This window comes from Giraffa tippelskirchi, chromosome 3 (genome assembly GCF_054371585.1).
Source record: "Giraffa tippelskirchi isolate mGirTip1 chromosome 3, T2T-mGirTip1v1.2.pri, whole genome shotgun sequence".
In the NCBI taxonomy this organism is placed as follows: domain Eukaryota; kingdom Metazoa; phylum Chordata; class Mammalia; order Artiodactyla; family Giraffidae; genus Giraffa; species Giraffa tippelskirchi.
In genome coordinates this window covers 20,988,549-21,012,537 of record NC_137277.1, presented here as the reverse complement: position 1 = coordinate 21,012,537, position 23,989 = coordinate 20,988,549, and the positions used below count along the sequence as shown (strand labels likewise).

At 47.0% G+C, this 23,989-nt stretch overlaps 2 protein-coding genes across 2 annotated transcripts; both read right to left on the bottom strand.

The window, feature by feature from the left end:
* Window positions 1-1,117: 1,117 nt before the first annotated feature.
* On the bottom strand, window positions 1,118-8,577 carry LOC145540792 (keratin, type I cuticular Ha7-like). Its single transcript, XM_081575928.1, has 7 exons — window positions 8,149-8,577; window positions 5,842-5,924; window positions 4,689-4,845; window positions 4,207-4,368; window positions 3,993-4,118; window positions 3,091-3,311; window positions 1,118-1,238 (listed from the first exon to the last, which is right to left on the bottom strand). Exons 1-7 carry the CDS (start codon window positions 8,575-8,577, stop codon window positions 1,118-1,120), a joined length of 1,299 nt encoding a protein of 432 aa, XP_081432054.1.
* Window positions 8,578-19,157: 10,580 nt separating this feature from the next.
* LOC145540761 (keratin, type I cuticular Ha7-like) lies at window positions 19,158-23,678 on the bottom strand. The gene is made up of 7 exons (XM_081575843.1): window positions 23,024-23,678; window positions 22,745-22,827; window positions 21,606-21,762; window positions 21,082-21,243; window positions 20,868-20,993; window positions 20,178-20,398; window positions 19,158-19,573 (listed from the first exon to the last, which is right to left on the bottom strand). The coding sequence occupies exons 1-7, from the start codon at window positions 23,609-23,611 to the stop codon at window positions 19,480-19,482; spliced, it is 1,431 nt and encodes a 476-aa protein (XP_081431969.1). The 5' UTR covers window positions 23,612-23,678; the 3' UTR covers window positions 19,158-19,479.
* Window positions 23,679-23,989: the final 311 nt, after the last annotated feature.

The following is a 23,989-nucleotide window of genomic DNA, read 5'->3' as shown; positions in this document are numbered from 1 at the left end:
AGTAAGGCCCATCCCTTCTGCAGTGATCTCACTTTCCAAATAAACCCCCAACAGTGTTTCTTAAACTTGATTGTGCATAGAATCACCTGGAAGGCTCAATGAAACTGACTGCTTATTCAGAAAGCCTGGGGGTGGGGCCCAAGAAGATGCATTTCCAACAAGTTCTCATATGATGCTGTTACTACTGGTTGGAGGACCCACAATTTTAGAACTAGTGTCCTAAACTTTCTCATGTTTAATTTTTGCCTCTTCAAAGCTTCCAAAGTATGAATTTTGGATATAGTTCAAAGAAACTGGGCTTCAAGCCTTGATTCAGCCCCCCAGCTGAAATGGTAACAGCCACTCCCTCTTTGCAGGGTTTTTGTGGGACCCTGTGTCCCAGTGTTTATAAAGCCCCAGGACGATGCCTTGCCCATAATGAGCATGTGATCACAAAAACTTACTTTAAGGAGAGTATTCTGGAGGGGCCAGCAGAACCTCTGACCTGAGTTTTTCCCTTGCTCAAGGACCAGCTGGCTTTATCCAGATAAAAAGGTGGGGGTGTGGGGGTTGTTATTTAGTCTGTATTTTTAAAGCTCTGTGATCTGGCTCTGCAATCAGACTTGGTCAGGTCAAGAGCTAGGTATCTCTCACCTGTGCCATTTTGCTGCACTTTCATATTTTAGCCACAGTCCTCACTGGCTTTGCCATCTCCCAGAACCACCCTGGTGAGTAAACCACAATCTCTGCTTCTACACGAATGACTGGCTCAGGGAGCCCCGCAGCATCACTCTCAGCATCACTCAACATGGGATGAAGGAACAGACCCGAGGGCACTGGGCTCCTTATGCTGCAGAAATGAAGTTTATTAGCAAATTAAAAGCAAGGTCTGAAAGACCAGGGGGCAGCAGAAGAGAGAAAGTAGAGCAGTCAGGACACTCTGAAGGGAGGAAGGACAAATCTAAGGGCCAGGGCCGAGCGGCTGGACCAGAAAGCCCATCAGTAGAGAAGCTCTGCCTGCCTTCAGTCTCCCCTTAGGCTGACTGGGACAGAAAGGCCTGGGGTGGCAGGCCTGGGGGATGGAGCCAAGGGACTACAGGCGTTTGCCATTTTCTGGCTCCTCCAGGTGAGGAGTAATTCAGCATTGAGGTGATGAGCAGGGCCCAGAAGGCCTAGAAAGGCAGGGAGAGCAGGAGGTACAGGCTGAAGGGCCCACACAGGTGCTGGAGACTGGGGTCGCACACGGGTTGCAAGGGAGCCTGTAGAGAGAGAAAAAAAAAAGTGTTTAAACATTGGCATGAACTGTGGTGCTAGAGAAGACTTCTGAGAGTCCCTTGGACAGCAAGGAGATCAAACCAGTCAATCTTAAGGGAAATTAACCCTGAATACTCTTTGGAAGGACTGATGCTGAATCTGAAACGCCAGTATTTTGGTCACCTGATGCAAACAGCTGACCATTGGAGAAATCCCTGATGCTGAGAAAGATTGAGGACAGAAGGAGAAGAGGGCATCAGAGGATGAGATGGCTGGATGGCAATATGCATGCAATGGACATGAACTTGGGCAAACTTCAGGAGATGGTGAGGGACAGAGAGGCCTGGTGTGCTACAGTCCATGGGGTCACAAAGAGTTGGACACGACTGAGAGACTGAACGACAACAATGAATGAGAAGTGCAGGAAAGTCCAAAATAAATAGGCACTTTGAAACTGAAAGAGCAGGGGATTTCTCTCGTGGTTCAGTAGCTGAGACTCCATGCTCCCAGTGCAGGGGGCCTGGATTCGATCCCTGGTCGGGGAACTGGATCCCACATGCCTCAACTAAGAGTCCTCATGCCACAGTGACAGATCCCACATGCCACAACAAAGACTGAAGATCCTACGTGCTGCAACTTAGACCTGGTGCAGCCAAATAAGTTTTAAAAGAATTGGAAGAGCAAAGCAGAGCTTAGGCCATACAGGTCCCTCTAAGCCTAGAAAGGGGAGGGACTGTCCCAAGTTCTCAGTGAGGCTGTAGCCAGAGCTCAGAATGCCTTGTACAAAACCAATGTTCTCTCCCACGAGGAATGGAACACAGCAGAGAGAAAGGCAGAAAGCAAGCGGAGCAGGAACAGGCCAAGGCCAACCACCCTCTCAATTTAAACACAGCCCCTAGGGGCTTCCCAGGTGGCTCAGCAGTAAAGAATCTGCCTGCGGACACAGAAGACCTAGAAGATGCAGGTTCGACTCCTGGGTTGGGAAGATCCCCTGGAGAAGGAAATGGCTACCCACGTCAGTGTTCTTGCCTAGAGAACCCCAGAACCCAAAACCCCAGGAGCCTGGTGGGCTACAGTCCACTGGGTCATGGAAAGTCGGACACAACTGAATGACGAAACAACAGCAACAAAGCATTTATAAACACAGTCCCTGATCCTGTTCCTGACTGTTCATTGGGTTATACCATCTGTCCACCTATGTCACAGTGCTATTGAGAAACTAAAAATGAGATAATAGGTACCAGTGCTCCATGCAATATTTTTAAATGCTGAAAGTGACGCTCCTGGGATATTCCAGAAGGAATTTAGCAAAACCTAAATGTACTGAACCCTCAGTATGTTAGCCCCTGTGGGAGTGACTAGCACCTGGATGTGTAACATGGATGGCATGAGTTTCAGAATTCTTACACACCTTCCTCCATGTCCAAGCAGCACCAGGCTTACTGAGGAGCAAGTTTGTCCTCAGAGGTAGAATCTGCAATGCCACTCCCTCCTTTTAGTTCGTTTCCAATAAAAGGTCTCTGCTTTTACACATGGAGAAGGCAATGGCAACCCACTCCAGTACTCTTGCCTGGAAAATCCCATGGACAGAGGAGCCTGGTGGGCTGCAGTCCATGGGGTCTCTAAGAGTCAGACACGACTGAGTGGCTTCACTTTCACTTTTCACTTTCATGCATTGGAGAAGGAAATGGCAACCCACTCCAGTGTTCTTGCCTGGAGACTCCCAGGGACGGGAGAGCCTGGTGGGCTGCCGTCAATGGGGTCGCACAGAGTCGGACACGACCGAAGCAACTTAGCAGCAGCAGCAGCAGCAGCTTTTACACATGATATTGACATAAACAATATCAGGCTACATACTTGCAGTCCTCGTTTTCCAGAAGGTTCCGGTATGTGGCAATCTCACCCTCCAGCCGGGCCTTGACGTCCAGTAGCACCTGGTACTTCTGGTTCTGCCACTCCAGGTCAGCCCGGATCTCAGACAGCTGTTCCTCTACGTTGCTGATGAGGCTCTGCATTTGGGCCAGCTCGGTGCCGAAGCGGGCCTCAGATTCATACAGTGAGTTCTGCAGACAGTCCTTCTGTGATACCAAAGAAAGAGGGGAAGAGGTTAAAAGTCATGGACCCTGTCCTCAACCCTTTCAGACCATGACACTCCAAGCTGTCGTCAGGCCCAGAGAGCAAGTCCTCAGCAGCAACAACTAACAACATGCTGTGTCTCTTTATTATAGACCTTAGGAGACGTTTGCAAAACCTCCCTCACTGCATGAATGTTCATTTCCTCAGCATCCACATACACTAGAGAGTTCTTCCAAAGGTAAAGAAAGTGAAAGTGAAAGTCACTCAGTTGTGTCCAACTCTTTGCGACCCCATGGACTATACAGTTCATGGAATTCTCCAGGCCAGAATACTAGAGTGGCTAGCCTTTCCCTTCTCCAGGGGATCTTCCCAACCCAGGGATTGAATCCCACGTTGTGGGCAGATTCTTTACCAGCTGAGCCACAAGGGAAGCCCAAGATTACTGGAGTGGTAGCCAATTTTCTTCTCCAATGGATCTTCCCGACCCAGGAATCGAACCGGGGTCTCCTGCATCACAGGTGGATTCTTTACCAACTGAGCCATCAGGGAAGCCCAAAGGCAAAGAAGTCAAGGTTAAAGCTTGCTCCTTGGCCGATACCTAACTGAGGCATGTACTGAACCTGAAGACTGCCCATGAGAAGCGAGAGCCCACCTGAGTCTTCCACGCTCCCAGAGGAACTCACCAGCGTGTGCTGAGCCTGCAGCTCCACCTCCAGGGCGTTCACCGTGCGTCGAAGCTCCAGGATCTCCGACTGGCAGCACTGCAGCTCCTCTGAGCAGGACATGGCCTGCAGGCTGATGCCTTCAGACTGTAGCACGAGCACACAGAGAAGTGATCAATCACCTCTCTGGCCAGATGCAGCCGGATCCCTCCCTGCTCTGCAGCACTGCCCTCACCTGAGTTTGGAACCACTGCTCCACGTCACGGAGGTTGGTCTCCACCATGGCCTCGTACTGGCCCCGCATCTCCTCCAGCACCCTGCCCAGGTTCACAGTGGGCTCCAAGTCCAGCTCAATCTTGAGCTTATCTCCCAGCTGACACTTCAGAGTGTGGACTTCCTATGGGCATAGGAGGACATCCCGTTGGTGGGGCTCCTGCTGCCCTCTGCTCAGAGCCTCAACTCCCACTTCCCACTTCCATTCACTCCAGCAATTTCCCTGCACTCCTCTGAGGATGAGGCACTGCCTGCATCAGTGTGGTGGTTTCCGAAGCCATTCAGTGAGCAGCCTCCCTGTGAAAGTCAGAACTCCCCTTCAAGGCTTAACCACAAGGCACAAGCATCTACCCCAAGCGGAAGGAAGAGCCTCATTGCTTCCTCCAAAGAAGCCTGAATTCACCCCCAGGACATCTCCACGTGCCACCCAAAGGGCCCCTGCACCTGCTCATAGTTCTTCTTGAGGCAGAGCAGCTCCTCCTTCCGGGACTCCAGCTGGGCCTCCAGATCAGCCTTGGCAAGTGTGAGGTCATCCAGCGCCCTGCGCATCCCGCAAATATCAGCCTCCACCAGCTGGCGGAGGGAGTGCTCCGTCTGGAACCTTCACCAGGGCAGATGCAGGGATCGGGGTTAAAGAGAAGAGGGCCCATGGGACACAACCCACAGAGTGACTCACTGGCCTTCCCTCTGCCGTCCAGTTGTGAGTTGGCATTGCCTGGGTCGTGCGCTCGCAGAAACTGCAGGGTGATTCTCACTCATTCAACACTAAGCACCTAGGACAACCAGGCAGAGCAGCCGGGCCTGACGATACCAGGGTGGCCCACGGACAGTGCCGCCCTCAAGGGCAGATGGCCAAAGGGGAAGCATCAGAGTAGCCAGACAAGTGGGCTCACTGCAAACCCTCATCTTCCATGCCCCCCAACTGAGATGGACCCTGGACTCTGTCCTAGATTAGGAGCCAAACTGCCAGGATGGGAAGAAACTTCCTTCACCCTGGAGGAGTGAGGTGTCCACAGTGCCCAGAAGAAAGACAATAGAACATAATGTCCTTCCTGCTGCCCCACTGGACCCTCTCAGGGAATGTAAACCCTCTGACCTCCACATGGCTCTAGGCTCCAGATTTCTATCATGAATTACTAGTGCTCACAAATTGGTGGAGCTGCATTGTGGAGATACATCTTTTACCAAGGCAGCAGAGTTTCCTACAAAATGACCTCGGATAGGAAATGAGGGGGCAAGTTCTGGTTCTACCGCTCAACAGCCATGTGACTTCCAGTCAGCAAGTCCCTTCAGGGCTCCAGTCCCCGTGTCCTCAGAAAGCAGATGCCAGCACTGCCCTCCCCACCTTACCAGGTTCTTCTTACATAGACTCAAGTGGAGGAAGCGTTTCAAATCACACTATAAACTATAAAGGTGAAACAACTGCAGGGGGCAGGGGTGTTTTCTCAAGACCTTGAACTTAATGCCCTCTGTTTATGTCAGCTGTAACTGTTGGTTTGGGATCTTGGTTGACTGTATCTCTGATGCCAGGTGCATCACCAGAGAGACATCAAGGTAGGCATCTGGCTCCTCCCCCAGGTGTGCTACCCCGACTCACTTGGTCCTGAAGTCATCTGCAGCCAGTTTGGCATTGTCTATTTGCACAACCAGTTTGTTGTTCTCAGATTTGACACACAGGATCTGAGGAAAGAAAGTACACTCAGGAATTCATTTATTCCCAGAGTCACCTATGGCCTCAGTCAAAAGAAGAGCCATTGGCCGGGTTCAATCTACAATATCGCCTTGACAACACAAACTCCCAAATATGTGAGCGATGCTGGTGTGGCATGGAAGGGGCACACGCAAGAGGATGCATGGCAAAGGGGGAAGGTGTATAGCCAAAAGAAGCAAGAGGTGGGAGAGAGTAGCAAACTGAACACATAGCTAAGACTTATTATTTTGCCAGATCTGAGGCTTAATCTGATATAAACAAGAAGAGCTAGAATCTAGGCCACAGAACAACGGGCTGGTTATGAAAGTTTCAGGTAAGATGGGATCCATTCTTTTTAACTTTTTTTTCCTTGAAATATAGTTAATTTACAATGTTGTGCCAGTCTCTGCTATACAGCAAAGTGACTCAGTTGAACATATATATACATTCTTTTTTATATTCTTTTCCATTATGGTTTATCACAGGATATTGAATATAGTTCCCTATGCTATATATTAGAACCTTGTTATTTATCCATTCTCGATATAATGGTTTGTCATTACCAACCCCAAACTTTCAGTCCATCCTTCTCCCTCCTGCCATTCCCTTGACAACCACTAGTCTGCTCTCTATGTCTGTGAGCCTATTTCTGTTTTGTAGATAGGTTCATTTTGCCATATTTTAGATTCCACATATAAGTGATATGATATGGAATTTGTCTTTTTCTGACTTACTTCACTTAGTGTGATAATCTCTAGTTGCAACCATGTTGCTGGGAATGGCATTATTTCATTCCTTTTATGGCTAAGTAATATTCCATTTTGTATATGTACCACATCTTCTTTATCCATTCATCTGTTGATAGCCATTTAGATTGTTTCCATGTTTTGGATATTATCAATAGTGCCGCTATGAATGTTGGGGTGCCTGTAACTTTCTGATCCTGAATTATATTTTTGTCTGGGTATATTCCCAGGAATGGGATTACTGGATCATATGATAATTCTATTCTTATAATTCTATTCTGTTAGAATTAGTTTTCTGGGAATCTCCATACCGTTTTCCATAGCAGCTATACCAACTTACACTTAAGGTAGGATCCATTCTTAATAAGTTGTCCCTACTACTGGTTGGTCAACCTCCTCAAAGTTCTTCTCTGAATCTAGCCATAGCTCCATGGCCCTTATTCTGACATTCTTTGTCTTTCTGTCTCCAAAACTAAGTAAGCTCTACAGAAGCATTCCATTTATAATTGAAGGGGATAGCAGATATACATAAGAGACCAATGCTACTGAATACATTGGCTCTTAAAGGGCGTTAGAACATATATCCCTGACCCCTTTAACTGCACCAAACTTAATTTGCACTGTTTTTGCAACTACAATTGAGGAATTGTAAGTACTGAAACTAAGTTAGCATAAACTCAGAATCCCAGAGAATCAAATGCTACATCTTATCCTTTACACATTCACATTCACCTTCACTCAAGAGAATCTCTTCCCCCCAAGTCTGGGGTTAGCAGGTGCAAACTATTATACAAAGACTGGATAAACAAACTGTACAGCACAGGGAACTATACTCAATATCCTGGGATAAACCATAATTGAAAAAAATATTAAAAGAATATAGGGACTACCCTGGTGGTTCTGTGGTTAAGATTTCTGCAGGGGGTGCAGATTTGATCCCTGGTGGGGGAGCTAAGATCCCGCATGGCTTGCAGTCAGAAAACCAAAACAGTAACAACAGAAACAATACTGTAACATTTCAATACTTGTAAAAAATGATTCACATCAAAAAAAATGTTTTTAAGAATATTAAAAAGTATATATACATATGTATAACTGAATCACTTTACTGTACAGCAGAAATTAACAGAGCATTGTAAGTCAATGCTTACTACACTTCAATTTAAAAAAACATCAGCTGCAGCTGATTCCACCATCAATCCAGGCCCTGAACATTTAGTGCAAAGGTCAGTCATCTTTTTTTGTAAAAGGGCCAGACAGTTAATCTCTCAGGCTTTGCAGACCATTAATCTCTATCACAACTAGTGGACTCTGCCACTGTAGCCTAAAAGCAGCCAGAGACAGTACCTCAATGAATGAGCATGGCTGTGTACTAATAAAACTTTATTTACAAAGTCAGGCAAGAGATTGACTTTGTCCTAGGAACTGTTGTTTGCCCACCTCTGATGGGAAGCATCACAAACCTCACCTTCTGCTGCAGCTGCTCGATGAAGCGGAAGTGACTCTGATAGTCCAGACACACGGTGGACTCAGGACATTTGCTCAACTCTCGGATTTGGCTCTCCAGCTCCGCGTTGTCCCGCTCCAGCTGGCGCACCTTCTCCAGATAGCTGGCCAGCCGGTCATTCAAGAACTGCATGGTCTCCTTCTCGTGGCTGTTGAAGAAGCCTTCGCCAAAGGTCCCGCAGATTCCAATGTTGCCTGGAATGTTGCAGGTGCCTGGCAGGGGGCAGGCAGCGTTGCAGCTGTGGGGCAGACAGAGGCTGGGTCGGCCCAGAGGGGTCGTGCCCACTCGGACGCGGTTGGCGTGTGCCAGGGTGGCTGAGAGGCCCAGCAGGGTGGCCCCGGCCTGTGAGAGCGGCCCACTGAGGAGAGAACTGCAGCTGATGGAAGTCATGGCCAAGACTCTTGCTTTGTCCACGGTTGGATTTGCTCGAGTTTGAAATCTCCCTTCTTCCCTAGACCTTATATAGGCCTGTCGTGGGCGTTGGTACAAGAAAACTGGCGTTTTCCTCATGAATATGCATATGGATTCTTAAACAATCTCGCTATTAGTCAGTTGAGTTTGCCCCCTGTAAAGAGTTAATGAGCTCATGAAAGAGGCCATGACCCACACAGCCTTCCCTGACCACAGGGTCCTAGAAAACGGGGAAAATGAGGTCATCTTTGAGCTGCCACATCCTGCGGCTTTTGTCTCTCACCCCTCTGTCCACTGATCCCTGTGAAGGCATGGAGAACAAGAGCCTCCAACAATGTCCTCAAAATCACTCTCACTTCCATACTCTTTTCCTGCCACCGAATGTTCCCATCATGGCAAGTTTAAAATATTAATCCAACAGGCACACTGAGGAAAGGAAAAAGTCAGGAGTTCATTTCAGCAGATTGGTGTGGACTATGCATTGTGGGACACTGCTGGAGGGAGGGAGTTAGATTTTAATAAGAAGGATAAGGAAGTGAGTGATCTTGATATTAAAAAGGCAATAAGAGAGAATGCTAGAAAATAATTTTTTTAACTAAAAAAAATTCTTAAAGAACTGTGATGATTTTTAAGTAGAAGAAAACACACTGAGAGACCAGTGTGTTCTCTTCATGGCAAAGAGAATATTTAAATTATTTTTCTATTTATTTATTTTTGGCTGTGCTGGGTCTTCATTGCTGCTTATGGGCTTTGTTTGTTTGGTCCGCAGGGGCTACTCTTTGTTGTGATGTGCGGGCTCTAAGAGCACAGGTTTAATAGTTGTGGTGCACAGGCGTAGTTGCCCTGTAGCATGTGGGGTCTTCCCGGACCAGGGATCGATCCCATGTCCCCTGCATTGGTAGGCAGAGTCTTAACCACTGCACCACCAGGGAAGTCCAATAGGAACATTTAAAATGTGCTTTGGGGACTTCCACACTGGTCCAGTGGTTAATACTTTGCCTCCAAATGCAGGAGGTGTGGGGTTCAACCCCTGGTCATGGAGCTGAGATCCCATATGCCTCGTGGCCAAAAAATCAAAACATAAAACAGAAGAAATATAGTCACAAATTCAATAAACACTTTTAAAATGGTCCACATCAAAAAATAAAAGTAAATGTGCTTTGAATGATGGCTTCCAGAAAGGGTTGGGGGGGAAGAGCATTTCTCATAGAGAACAAAATGAACAGAATGAAACATGTTTGAGAAATGGAAAATAGTCTACCTGTGTTGGTACTTACTATGAAGACTATATGCTAACACTGGAAAGTTATGTTTAGTCCAGGTTGTTGGAAGCCTTGAATGCCAGGACCATTTCATATTTAGTCTTCAGTTAAGGGGAGTCAAAGACAGGGAACTTGCCCTGGAAGCTGATTCTCCTTAGATCTGAGGAAAAATAATATCCAGATCCCTTTAGAACGAAATGAACAGAAAAGAGATGGAAGTTTCCTATGTAAATATGAGGGGGAAACACTAGGCCAGAACAATGGAAGAGAAACCTAAATTCCAAGCTGATTTTGGTGGTTGAAAACTGAATAACACATTTTTTAAAAAAAAATTTTATTTTGTACTGTGGTATAGCCAATTAAACAATGTTGTGATAGTTTCAGGTGAACAACGAAGGGACTCAGCCATACATGTACCTGTATCCATTTTCCCCCAAACTCCCTTCCCACCCAGGCTGCCACGTAACATTGAGCAGAGTTCCACGCGCTCTACAGTAGGTGAAGGGATAGTTAGGGAGTTTGGGATGGACATGTACACACCGCTATATTTAAAATGAATAACTAACAAGGACCTGAATAACACACTTTTTAAGAATCCATGAGCCAAAGTCAAATGAGAAATTAAAGTATTTTAAACTAGATTAAAATGAAAATACTACTAATTTTGGCGATTTAGACTTTCCCTATACAAAAAACATAATTTTCGGAATTGGGGAAAAAAACTAATGAATGAAACTAGGTAATTCAAGATTCTCAAGAACTTAAATTATGCTCCTGTGTATTGGCGTCCATAGGCTAATTAAGGTGGGCACGGTTAGTACTTTTTGATGTCTGTTCTCAGATGTCTCCCCCTGCTTTCTGGCATCTTCCCTTGTTAGACGCTGGTCCTCTCATTGAGAGACTTCTTCCTCATTTTATTTAAGAAGATATACACTCAAGAACTTTGATCTTTCATCTTTTGAAACTTCCTGTGTTTTCTTTGAAAGTCACTTACCTTGGTTGTCCGAGACTCTAGGAGACTCTAGAACAAAATTTGAATGTCCTTAATCTTCAGACACACTCAGAGGATCAGAAGCTTTATGGCTTCCTCTATTCCTCAAACAAACAAAGTGGCTGGTTGTTCAATAAGCCCTGGAAAAGGGCAGCTAGCCAGCTTCTAGGCTATGCTAACGAAGATGCTACCTTGACCCCACTCCTAAGATGAATGAGTTCACCACCAGGGCCCCTGAGGCAGCAGTACATATTTTGTTATTGTTTAGTCAACGCAATTTTGTCTGACTCTTGTGCAACCCTGTGGACTGTAGCCCATCAGGCTGTTTCTGTCCGTGGGACGTCCCAAGCAAGAATACTGAAATAAGTTCCCATTTCCTTTTCCAGGGCGTTTTCCCAGCCCAGAGACCCAACCTGCCTCTCCTGCATTTGCAGGCACATTCTTTACCACTGAGCCACCAGGGAAGTACATGTTTAGCTGACTTTAAAACATGGACTCTCCAAGCCCAAAGAGATCTCCAAGTCCTCTAGCCTAAGAGCATTTAGCATTATAACCTTCCAATTCATTGTCTCACCTACCACTTTCAAAGATGGCCCATCCCGTCACTGGCCAACTTGGCTCCTATAGCTCATGGTTTCCTAGGCTTTGTGCAAGACACTGGAATCAAGAAATAAATATCTTTCCATCTGTTTGTATCATCTTCGATTTCTTTCATCAGCGTCTTATAGTTTTCAGAATACAAGTCTTTTTTCTCCTTAGGTAGGTTTATTCCTAGATATTTTACTTTTTTGATTACCAAAAAGAATTTTCTAATCTTTCATTGTTACTATATATACTATAGGAAGACAAGAGTTTCTGTGTGTTAATTTTGTAACCTGCAACTTTACCAAATTTATTGATGAATTCTACTAGTATTCTGGTAGCATCTTTAGGATTTTCTATGTATAGTATCATGTCATCTACAAACAGTGACGGTTTTATTTCTTCTTTTCCAATTTGGATTCCTTTTATTTCTTTTTCTTCTCTGATTGCCATGGCTAGGAGTTCCAAAATTATGTTGAATAAAAGTGGTGCAAGTGGACATCCTTGTCTTGTTTCTGATCTCAGAGGGCATGCCTTCAGCTTTTCACCAACTTACTGAATAACACAGGGGACTCTACTGAATATTCTGTGATAACCTATATGAGAAAAGTATCTGAAAAAGGATGAATATATGTAAACCTATGAGGGCTTCCCACGTGGTGCTAGTGGCAAAGAACCCACCTGCCAATGCAGGGGACATGAGACTCAGGTTCAGTCCCTGGGTTGGGAAGATCCCCTGGAGGAGGACATGACAACCCACTTCAGTATTCTTGCCTGGAGAATCCCATGGACAGAGGGACCTGGCAGGCTACAGTCCATAGGGTCGCAAAGATTCAGACACAATTGAAGCAACTAAGCATGCATGCACGCATGTATAAGTGAATCACTTTGATGTGTACCTGAAACTAGCGCAACATTGTGAATCCATTTTTTTTTCTGGAAAAAAAAAAGAGATAAATAACAGCTAGCTCTGCTTTAAAGGGGCTTACAATATAGGAGATTGTTAGAAAGTTCTTTATGCAGAAAAAATCTACCTCCTTCTATGATATTTCTGCCTATTGCTTTCATTTGTTCTTTCATTCATTCAACGAATATTTGTTGAATACCATCTCTGTGCCAGGCAGGTTTGGGTGCTGAACTTTGGTGATAGCAAGTAAGTCAGAGAGTTTGCCCTTTAGTTAATTTAGTTTCTAGTTCTACCCATGGGTGCCTATAGAAGATAAGCACAGTTCTTCTGCCACATGGGCGGACCTCTACTCTTCATGACAAGGGTGCAATTTCTCACTCCTGGTTCTTCATTTAGCAAGGTTCTAAAGCCCCTCATACCAGCTTGAAGATATTCCTCTGAATACACTCTGTGTTGTTCCCGTACTCTGCAGTGGGGTCCCTAGAATGGAATTTCTGATGAATTTGGATTAAGAGGCAACCAGTAGATTCCCCAGCAAAATTTCTTGTCCAAGCCTCTCGTGTGAACTACACTTATATCACCACCACTCTCCTGGGCACCAGCTGGTTCCGTATACAGCAGGGGTCTGCCCCTGAATGACACAAAAACATAGCTCTGAAGAGTCACAGGTTGCGCTAGTGGTAAAGAACCCACCTGCCAATGCAGGAGACATAAGAGACCCGGGTTCGATCCCTGGATCAGGAAGATCCCCTGGAGGAGGGCCTGGAAATCCACTCCAATATGCTTGCCTGGAGAATGCCATGGACAGAGGAGCCTGAGAGGCTATAGTCCATAGGGTCGCGAAGAGTCGGACACAATTAAAGTAACTTAGCACACATGTAGAGAGTCACAGGGCATTTTTAAGGCCAGTAAAACTGAAACCCAGGCTAATTCATGGCTAAAAATATGGTCTCCTATTTTTGTAACATCTGCACAGGTGACTCTCAAACTTTAGCCAATATCAGAACCACCTGGAGAGCTTACAAAATGTAGATTGCCAGGTCCCACATCAGAGTTTCTGATTCAATAGGTCTGGGGTCAGGTCTGAGAGTTGGCATTTCTAACAAATTGCTGAGTGATACTGATTCTGCTGGTCTGGGGCCAACACTTTGAGAACAGAAGGGCTGCTCTAGGAAGATAGATGAGCTTTGTTGTGACTACCATCCTGTGTAGATGAAGCCCACTGTACCAAAACGGTGTTTGCTGAGTGCAGAAGGAGCCAGTGTTTGAATGATCACATTTAAAATCTGTTAGCTTGCATTTTGTCAATATAATAGGCAAGTTCTGTTTCTTTTCCTAGTTCCCTCTTCTTCACCAAGGTTTGTTTTATGAGAACATCTGAGATGGAAGAAAGGAGGGGCAAGAAGGGAAACCCATATAGTGCTTGTTAATCTTGTGGCTAAGAAAGGGGTGCAAATGGAAACGCTTGTAGAGGACAGACAGAGGTCAAGTTTGCACCTTGGCCTTGACAAAGGCCACATCTATTATGTGCTGGGAATCTCATTTGGCACTTAACATACAGGATTTCATTTCATTTTTTTTTCTCTCTCTGTGACACACACATACCCCTATATATTCAAAGTTGATATACCATATTTGACTATCTACTATATGCTACCACGTCAGGTACACCATGTGCTTCACATATAACCACCTCTCTTTTTAAAATACATTATTTTAATGAACCTTTACCACTATTGCTTACTTGTTGCTTGTGTGTGTATGTGTTCAGTTGTGTATGACTCTTTGCAACCCTATGGACTAGAGCCCACCAGGGTTTCAGAGGGTCCATGGGCTTTCCCAGGCAAGAATACTGGAGCTGGTTTCCATTTCCTTCTCCAGGTAACCATCTCTTAATTATAATTACACTGCTGAGTAGTTTCAAGCATCCCACCGTAGAATAAGGAAAAACTCAGAGCAATCACGTAACTTACCTGAGCTCACAAACCTTGAAATATTAGCTCAAGTCTGCCTGACTCTCAAGTCCAGGTTCCTTGTCTCCGAACACCAAGTCAAAGCCACTAGGTCTCAGCCACAGAATGTCCAATAGACCCATCTGATCATTCTAATCATTCAACAGACAGGTACCAATTTCCTACTCTGGACCACACACTCATCTAAGGAACTGGAAATACAGCAGGGGACAGAACAGAGTTCTCCAGTGGTTTTTGAGCAAGAAGGAGCAATGATGAAAGTAGCAGTTCAGGAAACTTAATCTAGTACTAGTACGCACCCTGGGGTAGGAACACTGAATCTCCATTTTGTGTGCTCTCTAATACATAATGCAGTGCCTGGTACATAATATATGCTTAAGATATGTTAAACGGAAGAGTGAAGGGCTGGAGGTGTGTGCAGGATGAACTTGGCAGAGAAGGGATGGGGCAAGAGGAGGCTCTTAAAGAATCCTGACAGCATGTGATAGAAACCAAATCTGGCCGCCTGCAGCACCATCAGAAAGAAAGGGATAGAGAACAGAGATATTACAAAAGAATGCTACAGGTCTGAGCCATGTACTCTATATGGGGGTAGGGGTCAAAGGAAGGACTTCCTCTAAGGAAGGAGGACCCCTAAAAGTGTGCTTGAGGTTACTTCTGGGTTCCTAGGACAATAAGGTGAAGTGAAAGGAAGCTGAGAAGTCAAGGCAGAGAGCTGGCTTGAGAGGAAGAAGCGGAGTTCAAGTTTGTAGCCAATGAATGAAAGGTAGCTAAAAGGAGCTACTCACCAGGGGGTCAGAGAGAAAAGCCTGGAGCCAGGAGAGAGCAGTCGGATTCTTTGGAGGGACAGAGAAACTCTTTGCAGATGCAGATACTGATATTTATTACACCTGGCAGGCAGGTACAATGGCTTGATTTAGCACAGGGGCTCATATCCAAACCAGCAGTGATGGTCAATGAGAGTCCCTCCTCCCCTTGCTAAAGCTGGAGGGGTGGCCTTTGCAGTCTCCAAAACAGGTGGCAGGGAAGATAGTTTGCTTAGAAGGCATGTCATTTGAAAACAATCACAATCTGTATCATAACTGAACTGTCACTAGTTTGTATTTATATTTTGAAAGTTAAAACAATTTTAAGTAAAAAGATGGGACCTTTTCCATATATATTAAATGAGAAGGCATGGTTGAGAAACATGTAATTAGATAAGAAAAAGACAGAAAAACGGTTCAACAAGATGAGCTCATGAAAATTATTTTAAGTGGGCTTCAGAAGAGGCAAATTTGATTTTGTTCTTAGGAAGATGTTGTTCAGTCGCTAAGTCGTATCCAACCCTTTGTGACCCCATGGACTGCAGCACACCACACTTCCCTGTCCTTCACCATCTCCCAGAGTTTGCTCAAACTCCTGTCCATTGAGTCAGTGATACCATCCAACCATCTCATCCTCTGTTGCCTCCTTCTCCTCTTGCCCTCAATCTTTTCCAGCATCAGGGTCTTTTCCAATGAGTTGGTTCTTCACATCAGGTGGCCAAAGTATTGGAGCTTCAGCTTCAGCATCAGTCCTTCCAATGAATATTGAGGACGGATTGCCTTTAGGATTGACTAGTTTGAATTCCTCGCAGTCCAAGGGACTCTATAAAGGAGAGGAAGGCAAAGTGGAGCCTTAGGAGTAGCATATCATGGGCCATCCAAAAAAAAAAATGCTGTCTAAATGAAAAAATGCTCCTATTATGGAAAGTCTAGAATTCCACCTCAGTTTTCTTGTCTTCCCAACATAGACAGTGGTGGGAACAGAAGTGTGGGTTCTTTCCCAGAGTTCTCTGTGTGGGCCAGCATCCACCCCAGGGGCCTGTAGGCAGCCACACTTACTCCTTTCCACTTTGCTAGGATTTGGGGGAAATGCCATTTGGAGTCAAAAAAACAGATAGTAAATGGAGGGGCCTGCAGAGACTTAATTGGTGTCATTATGTGAAGCTTGGAAAGAAATATTATAGATGAGCACCTTGGTAATACAGGACTGGTAAACAGAAAACTAATGGCCTTACTTACTAGGTGGCTCAAAACTGGACCTGGTTCCAAGCCAAGGGAGCAAAAGTCTCAGGGGAAAAAAATAATCAGTCCACATGGCTGAAATTTTTGTGTCCCAAGTAAAACCAGATACCGAATTCAGGGCCCGTATCAGTCTAATCTATGCGGGTAGTACAATACAGGGAGATCAAGAGAGAGGAAACTAGTGGGCAGCTGGGAGAATTGCCTGTAAGAAGAGGAGCGCTTGGGATTTGGTATCAGAGGGAGCCCTGAGTCCTCTGATTGCAAGAATGGATGTGAGTGAAACCACAATGTCCAGGTGCCCTGGGCCAGGATGCTCACCACCTGCCAGCCTCCCCGGCTGCAGTCCCCTGTATCTGAATAGCCTTTTCCTCACACCTCATAGCCCTGGAGGGGTCCCACAATTAGAGTTCATTCAGGATGTGACCTGGCAAGGCAAACGGGGTATAGGCCAGACTTCCATGGCCCATCACATGGTGGTCACGGCCACTTTTTACAACATATGACATTTGAGTTACTTGTTAGAAGAAAGCCCACAAGAACAGCCAGTACATTATTATCCTCTGACTGCCCACAGAAAGTTTTTTGATTTTGGTTAGGCCACTTGAGTGAAAAACTGAACTCCAATAGCGATAGTGGTTGGATTTCATTATTGCTTTTAAATAGCCAAAGAATACAGCCAGGCTTCCAGCCCACCCACATGGAAATGTATGGCCCCTGGTGCTGCTAATGGGTTATGTGACCACCTCTCTAGCTCTTCTGTCCCTCTAAGAGGAAAAAACTATCCCTGCAGTTTCCCAGGGAAACCCATAAACAGATATGCCCCGAGCTCCTTCCGTATGACAGGAGCACTGTACAGATTATCCCTCAACAACAGCGAGAGGAAAGTATGTTTCTAATTTTACCACTGAGGAATAGGTCTCAAGAGTGTGGAGTGACCTAGCCAGTTTCACTCAGCTAGTGTCACAGAGGTCAGACTGGAGCCCAGGTCTGTCTGACTCTGGAGCACATGCTCTTTCCCTCACACTATGGTACTGTCACCAACCAGAGTTCGTGGCCTCCCCCAATCAATATAAATCGATATGAGGCCAGACAAGAAATCCAGGTAAGGCTTTACGGGGCTCTTGCAGCTGCAGGAGGGAGCAAAACAAGTAACAGGTTCCCTTATTCACTGCCCAAGGCGGGGCAAGCTGGTTCCTTACATGCAGTGAGAATAGGGGTGTGTCCAGGGGATGAGCCAGAGGGGTGGCTTAGATGGTTGGCCCACCCCTTTGGTGGTGTTGAGTGCAAGGGCATTTGCAGTACCCTGTTTTTGCTCCCGACACCCTGTTTTTGTCCCCAGCTCTTCAGAAGTAGCAGTTGGTCTTTTTGGTCTTTTTGCTTCTTATTGTCTAGGATTTGCCTTAGCTGGACATGCACACAGTTATTTTTAGTCCCTTATAGTTTCTTTGTATTTTGTTGCTCAAAGAGACATTTGTCTAGGTGCATGGCTTCCCAGGTAGTGCTAATGGTAAAGAACCCGCCTGCCAATGCAGGAGAATGTGGGTTCGATCCCTGGTCAGGAAGATCCTCTGGAGGAGGGCATGGCAACCCACTCCAGTATTCTTGCCTGGAGAATCTGATGGACAGAGGAGCCAGGTGGGCTACAGTCCATAGGGTAGCAAAGAGTCAGACACAACTGAAGTGACTTAGCACACACACTCACACACGTGTGCATTGCAGTAGAGAGTCCCAAGTCCCAGCCTGTCTCACTACCACGAAGAAGAATCGATTCTGCACTGGTCGTTGGACCAGGGTTCAAGAGTAAGCTGAGACCTGAGAGTTTCGTTCTTCTGGACCCGCTCAGCATAAATATGCCAAAAGCTAAATTGACTAGCATAGCAAGGAGAGAATAGAGCCTCTCAGGTGCTGTTCCCTGTCCGCTCTTCCACTGTGTCTGGCTGGGAACCATCTTGGCCTGGGTCAGAGCCATGTCCAGGAAGCAGACAGCACTCACTCCAACTGCATTCCTCACTTCAGCACTTCAAAGGCAGCAGCAGAGGAGACAAGCCTATACAAAAGTGGCAGCATCTGTCTAGAGAAAAATGTAAACAAGAGGTGAGCCAGGATCAAGAAAACTGTCCCCAGAACCCAATCTGGGCTGCCATGTCTAAGAGAATAGATGAGGATCCCATGCCTTCATAAAAGTGTAGTAGTGTAATGTTAGTCGCTCAGTCATGTCGACTGTAGCAACCTCACAGACTGTCCACGGGATTTTCCAGGCAAGAATACTGGAGTGGGTTGCCATTTCCTCATCCAGGAGATCGTCCTGACCCAGGGATTGAACCCAGGCCTCCCACATTGCAGGCAGATTCTTTACCATCTGAGCCACCAGGGAAGACGGCCTCCATGAAAGGGGCCAATTTAAATATGAAGAAAAAACTTGGCAACTTGGCCAAGGCAGCTCTCAACATGACCTCCCTTTGACCAGACTGGAACTCTGAGTTGTGTGATTTTTGCTCTTGGACAAAATACCAAGAGGCTGAAGATGCCAAAAGCACAGTAGGGACATGTTAGTTTTGAGCTATTCTGAAGGAATTCAGGTTTGGCAATGAACACCGCCTCCTTTCACCAGTCAGTTGAGATTGATGGGCAAGATATGTACACATCCCAATGTCAGCAAAGGGCCTCCGTCCAGAGGCCAAGACCCCAGTGCCCCAGAGAGCTCCTGACAGCGACATGCCAGGGCCAGTGACCACCCAAGGTCTTGACAGCCAGGGCTCTTTATCATACCACATACATTGCCAAACACCAGAAGCATGTCATACAGGAAGGAGGTTTATTGACCACTGAATACAGGAACCCAATTAAATTTAAGGAGATTCTAAAGCACTGGAGTAGAACCAAAATCCCAGACGGGACACTGGTCTTTAGTGAAAGACCATTACAACATGGAAACAAAAGGAAAAATTACAGCTTAAGGAATAAACAGGAAACCACTGCTCAGAAGTTATCTGTTACCCTATGATTCAGTGAAAATGCCTCCAGTGGGTTTGGTCTTTTTGAAGGAAGACTAAGCTGGTGAGGGCAATCTTAGCCCCAGTACAAGCAGCCTGGGTCTTCTGCCCTGGGACACAGACCTTCAGACCTGGCTCTTAGTGCCGGTACAGGCAGGCAGAGCACTGCTGGGATGAAGGGTGCTAGAGGCAGGCGTAGAGCAGGGATTGCAGGGGAGTCTGCAGGGATAGAGAAAAGAACAAGTTAGACCTGGGAGGTGAAAAGTATCTCAGTGATGGACAGAAAGGTAAAACCAAAAGTCTTAAGGACAGGTCCACCAGCAACAAATTGCACAGCCCAATGGAATCTACAAAAGTAGTCCCACTTTCACTCTCACTGTATCTTTCCACATCCAGGAGTCCCTTGGTCAATGTGGCTTAGGGACCCTGCTATCATTCCTGTAACATTCTATCAGCATTGCAGTCTGCACACACTGGGAGAGGTGAATGTTTCACTGAGAGAGCACACCCAGGGTAGCTTGTTCTTTACAATGAGATCTTCCACAAGCACTTCAGTGCTCTGTAAAATGGCCTAGCCAGGAATTGCCTAGATCAGCAATCCCCAACCTTTTTGACACCAGGGACTTGTTTCGTGGGAGACAATTTTTCCAAGGACTGGGAGTCGGGAAGAGGGGATGGCTTGGGTGATAATGGGAGTGATGGGGAGCGGCAGATGAAGCTTCATTCATCTGCTGCTCACCTCCTGCTCTATGGCCTGGTTCCTAATGAACCAAGGACCAGGATGGCCCAGGGCCTGGGGACCCCTGGCCTAGATCATACGTACTTGCAGTCTTCACTCTCCAGAAGGTTCTGGTACGTGTTGATCTCACACTCCAGCCAGGCCTTGACATCCAGCAGCACCTGGTACTCCTGGTTCTGCCGCTCCAGGTCAGCCCGGATCTCAGACAGCTGCTCCTCCACGTTGCTGATGAGGCTCTGCATCTGGGCCAGCTCGGTGCCAAAGCAGGCCTCAGATTCACACAGTGAGTTCTGCAGACAGTCCTTCTATAATGGAAAATAACGGGGTGAGAGACCTAGCTGCCCCCAAATCATGCAGTGAAAATCCTGGCCACACTCAGCCACATGGGACAGATTCCAAGAAGTCATAGGACACTCCTGAGCTCTGGATAAACCACTGTCAATACAGCCAAGACTTTTCACCAAAAAAAAAAATCTAACTTGAATGGTGTCATGTTTACCCATGCATCCCCCATGCCTGACATAGACATACAGTAAAATCATGTAGAATGAGTGCCTAAACCACCACACCTGGTTCTGAAGGAAGTGACTTTTAATGGAAACCATTCTCTGGGTCAAAATAACCTTGACAACAAGGCATCAAGTTTCAGAGGACTCAGATCCTGAGCTCTGACTTAACTGTTAATGAAGCTGATTAGTGAGACATCTAAGAGATGCTGCTATGAGCCCAGGGCCTCTGACCCTCGCAGCGTGGTGAGGATGAGGAGGACCATACCAGGTTGTGCTGGGCTTGGCGCTCCACCTCCAGAGTGTTCACCGTGTGTCGAAGCTCCAGGATCTCTGACTGGCAGCACTGCAGCTCCTCTGAGCAGGACACGGCCTGCAGGCTGATGCCTTCAGACTGTAGCACGAGCACACAGAGAAGTGATTGATCACCTCCCTGGCCAGATGCAGCCAGATCCCTCCCTGCTCTGCAGCACCGCCCTCACCTGAGTTTGGAACCACTGCTCCACGTCACGGAGGTTGGTCTCCACCATGGCCTCGTACTGGCCCCGCATCTCCTCCAGCACCCTGCCCAGGTCCACGGTGGGCACCATGTCCAGCTCAATCTTGAACTTATTTCCCAGCTGACGCTTCAGAGTGTTCACTTCCTACAGAGACAGAGAGACCAAGACCTGCAGTAAGAAAAGGGCATTTCACAGAGCAGACAGCCCCATCCCCGACAAGCAGCATGAAATGCAACACCACACACACTGACGTGAAAGGTCTTGCCGTGGGTCCAGTGGGAAGGACCCACCTGGAGACCTTCCCAATCTCACAAGCACACCTTTAGAGAAGAAACCCCATTCTGCCACATCCCTTTGGGCCAGGCTGACTCTCAGGCCCAGATCAGTCCTTTATGCAGCTGCCACCTGAGCCCAGACTCTAACCCTGGAGACCCTTGGTGGCAGGTGCTCCCTTCTCTGCCCAGCGCCCTCCCCTCCCCATGGAGTCTGCAGCCGCAGGACCAGACCTGCTCGTGGTTGCTCTTGAGGCAGAGCTGCTCCTCCCTGAAGGACTCCTGCTGGGCCTCCAGGTCGGCCTTGGCCAGGCTCACGTCATCCAGGATCTTGTGCAGCCTGCACATGTCCGCCTCCACCACCATGAGCAGGGAGCGCTCACTCTCGTGCCTTCCATCACAGAAGGCGCAAGTCAACCGAGATGCCAAGGAGAGCCCCTCTTAGCTGGCCCCGCCCCTACCCTCTTCACCAGCTTGGACCCTTGTTTGCTCATTGGGCTCAGCACTGGCCTTGGAGATGAGTTAGACACAGCACCCACTCTCAAATAGCTCACCGTCTAGTGAGGCATTCACAGCACTTAATCATTTTCACCATTGTGAAATGAGGCAACTTTCGTTCAGAAAGATTAACTGACCTGCCTAAGATCATGTACCTTCGGACCCAACACAGAGTTCATGCCATTGTATGAACTGTTAGTTAACTAGGATAAGCAATAGCCAACCGCCTGGTCATTGATCCATCTCTCAGCTTTCATCTTTGTTTAGTGGAAACATCTGGCACCTGAGAGCTCCATAGATTGCTCCATAGATAAATCTGGACCCTGACTTGCCTCTAAGAGACTCCCTTAACTTATATGTGAAATTTAGTGGCTGTCGATGGCTAGTTTATTCTAGAAATCACTTGATTTTGCTCCCGGTTAGTGAAGTCTGATTGCCTTATCACAACCATTTTAGGAACCATAAATGAAGACAGACTAATACCAAACTATAGATACTCAATTTGATCTACCTTCTATTAGTTTGGTTTGTAAAAGTGAGAGAAGCCCAGCAAAAAAAATTTAATAAGGAAGAAAAAGGACAGTAATTCACTCACTCAGCAAGTATTCTGACATTGGGACTCACAGCGGAGGAAGGAGTCACTCTGAGCCCTCCTTCAACCCTACTTGTTAGTCACTCAGTTGGGTCTGACTCTTTTCGACCCCATGGACTATAGCCCACCAGGCTCCTCTGTCCATGGGATTCTCCAGGCAAGAATACTGGAGTAGGTTGCCATTTCCTTCTCCAGGGGATCTTCCCCACCCAGGGATTGAACCCAGGTCTCCTGCATTGCAGGCAGATTCTTTACTACTGAGCCAACAGGGAACCTTACTTACTTGATTCTAAAGTCATCGGCAGCCAGCTTGGCATTGTCCACTTGGATGATCAGCCTGGCGTTCTCAGCCTTGCTGCACAGGATCTGAGGAAAGCCAGGAAGACAGTTCACATACAGAGCATCACACTCTGGGTTCCGGCTCTTCGTGTGATGTCTACGTACATGCTCAGGAGACTCCAAGAACTCGAAGCTCCTTGAGCTCTTGGTGGGTGTTTGCCTTCCATGCCCTTCTGCCTCCTTCAGGCCCAGCACACCCCACCCAGGCTGCTCCACACCTCACCTTCTGCTGCAGCTCCTCGATGATACGGAAGTAGCTCTGGTAGTCTGGACACACGGTGGACTCAGGGCATTTGCTCAACTCTAGAATCTGGCTCTCCAGCTCCACGTTGTCCTGCTCCAGCCGGCGCACCTTCTCCAGGTAGCTGGCCAGCCGGTCGTTCAAGAACTGCATGGTCTCCTTCTCGTGGCTGTTGAAGAAGCCTTCACTGAAGGTTCCACAGATTCCAATGTTGCTGGGAATGTTGCAGGTCCCTGGCAAGGGACAGGTGGCATTGCAGCTGTGGGGCAGACAGAGGCTGGGTCGGCCCAGAGGGGTCATGCCCACTCGGACTCGGTTGGCATGTGCCAGGGTGGCCGAGAGGCCCAGAAGGGCAGCATTGACCTCTGCCCCAAGCTGGTCTCCAGCATCAAAGGAGGAGACGCAGATGTTTCTTGCTCCAAGACTGTTGGTGCAGCCCAGAGGGTGGCATGAGCTGATGCAGGAGGAAGTCATGGTGGACTGAGGATACGCAGGAGGTTCAGAGCCGCTGAGAAGGCTGAGCCACTGAGTCTGACAACCCTCTTCCCTCCCGGCCCTTTTATACCCCATCCCACGAGGGTGTGAGCTCCATGCTTTGACCTCCCTTCCTTGATTCTCTACCTACTGTTGTACCGTCATCCTCTTACTCAGCTGTTGAGTTTGCCATTAAGAGTTCCTCATCTCGGGACTTCCCTGGTGGTCCAGTGGTTAAGACTTCGAGCTCCCAAGGCAGGGGACCCGGGTTCGTTTCCTGGTCAGGGAACTAGATCCCACATGCTGAAACTAAAAGTTCCTGCACGCTGCAATGAAGATCCCATATGCTGCAACTAAGATCCAGTGCAGCCAAATAAATAAATTAAAATAAATATTTTTAAAAAAAAAAAAAAAAAAAAAAAAAAAAAAAAAAAAAAAAAAGAGTTCCTCATCTCATTAGAGGAATGTTGATGA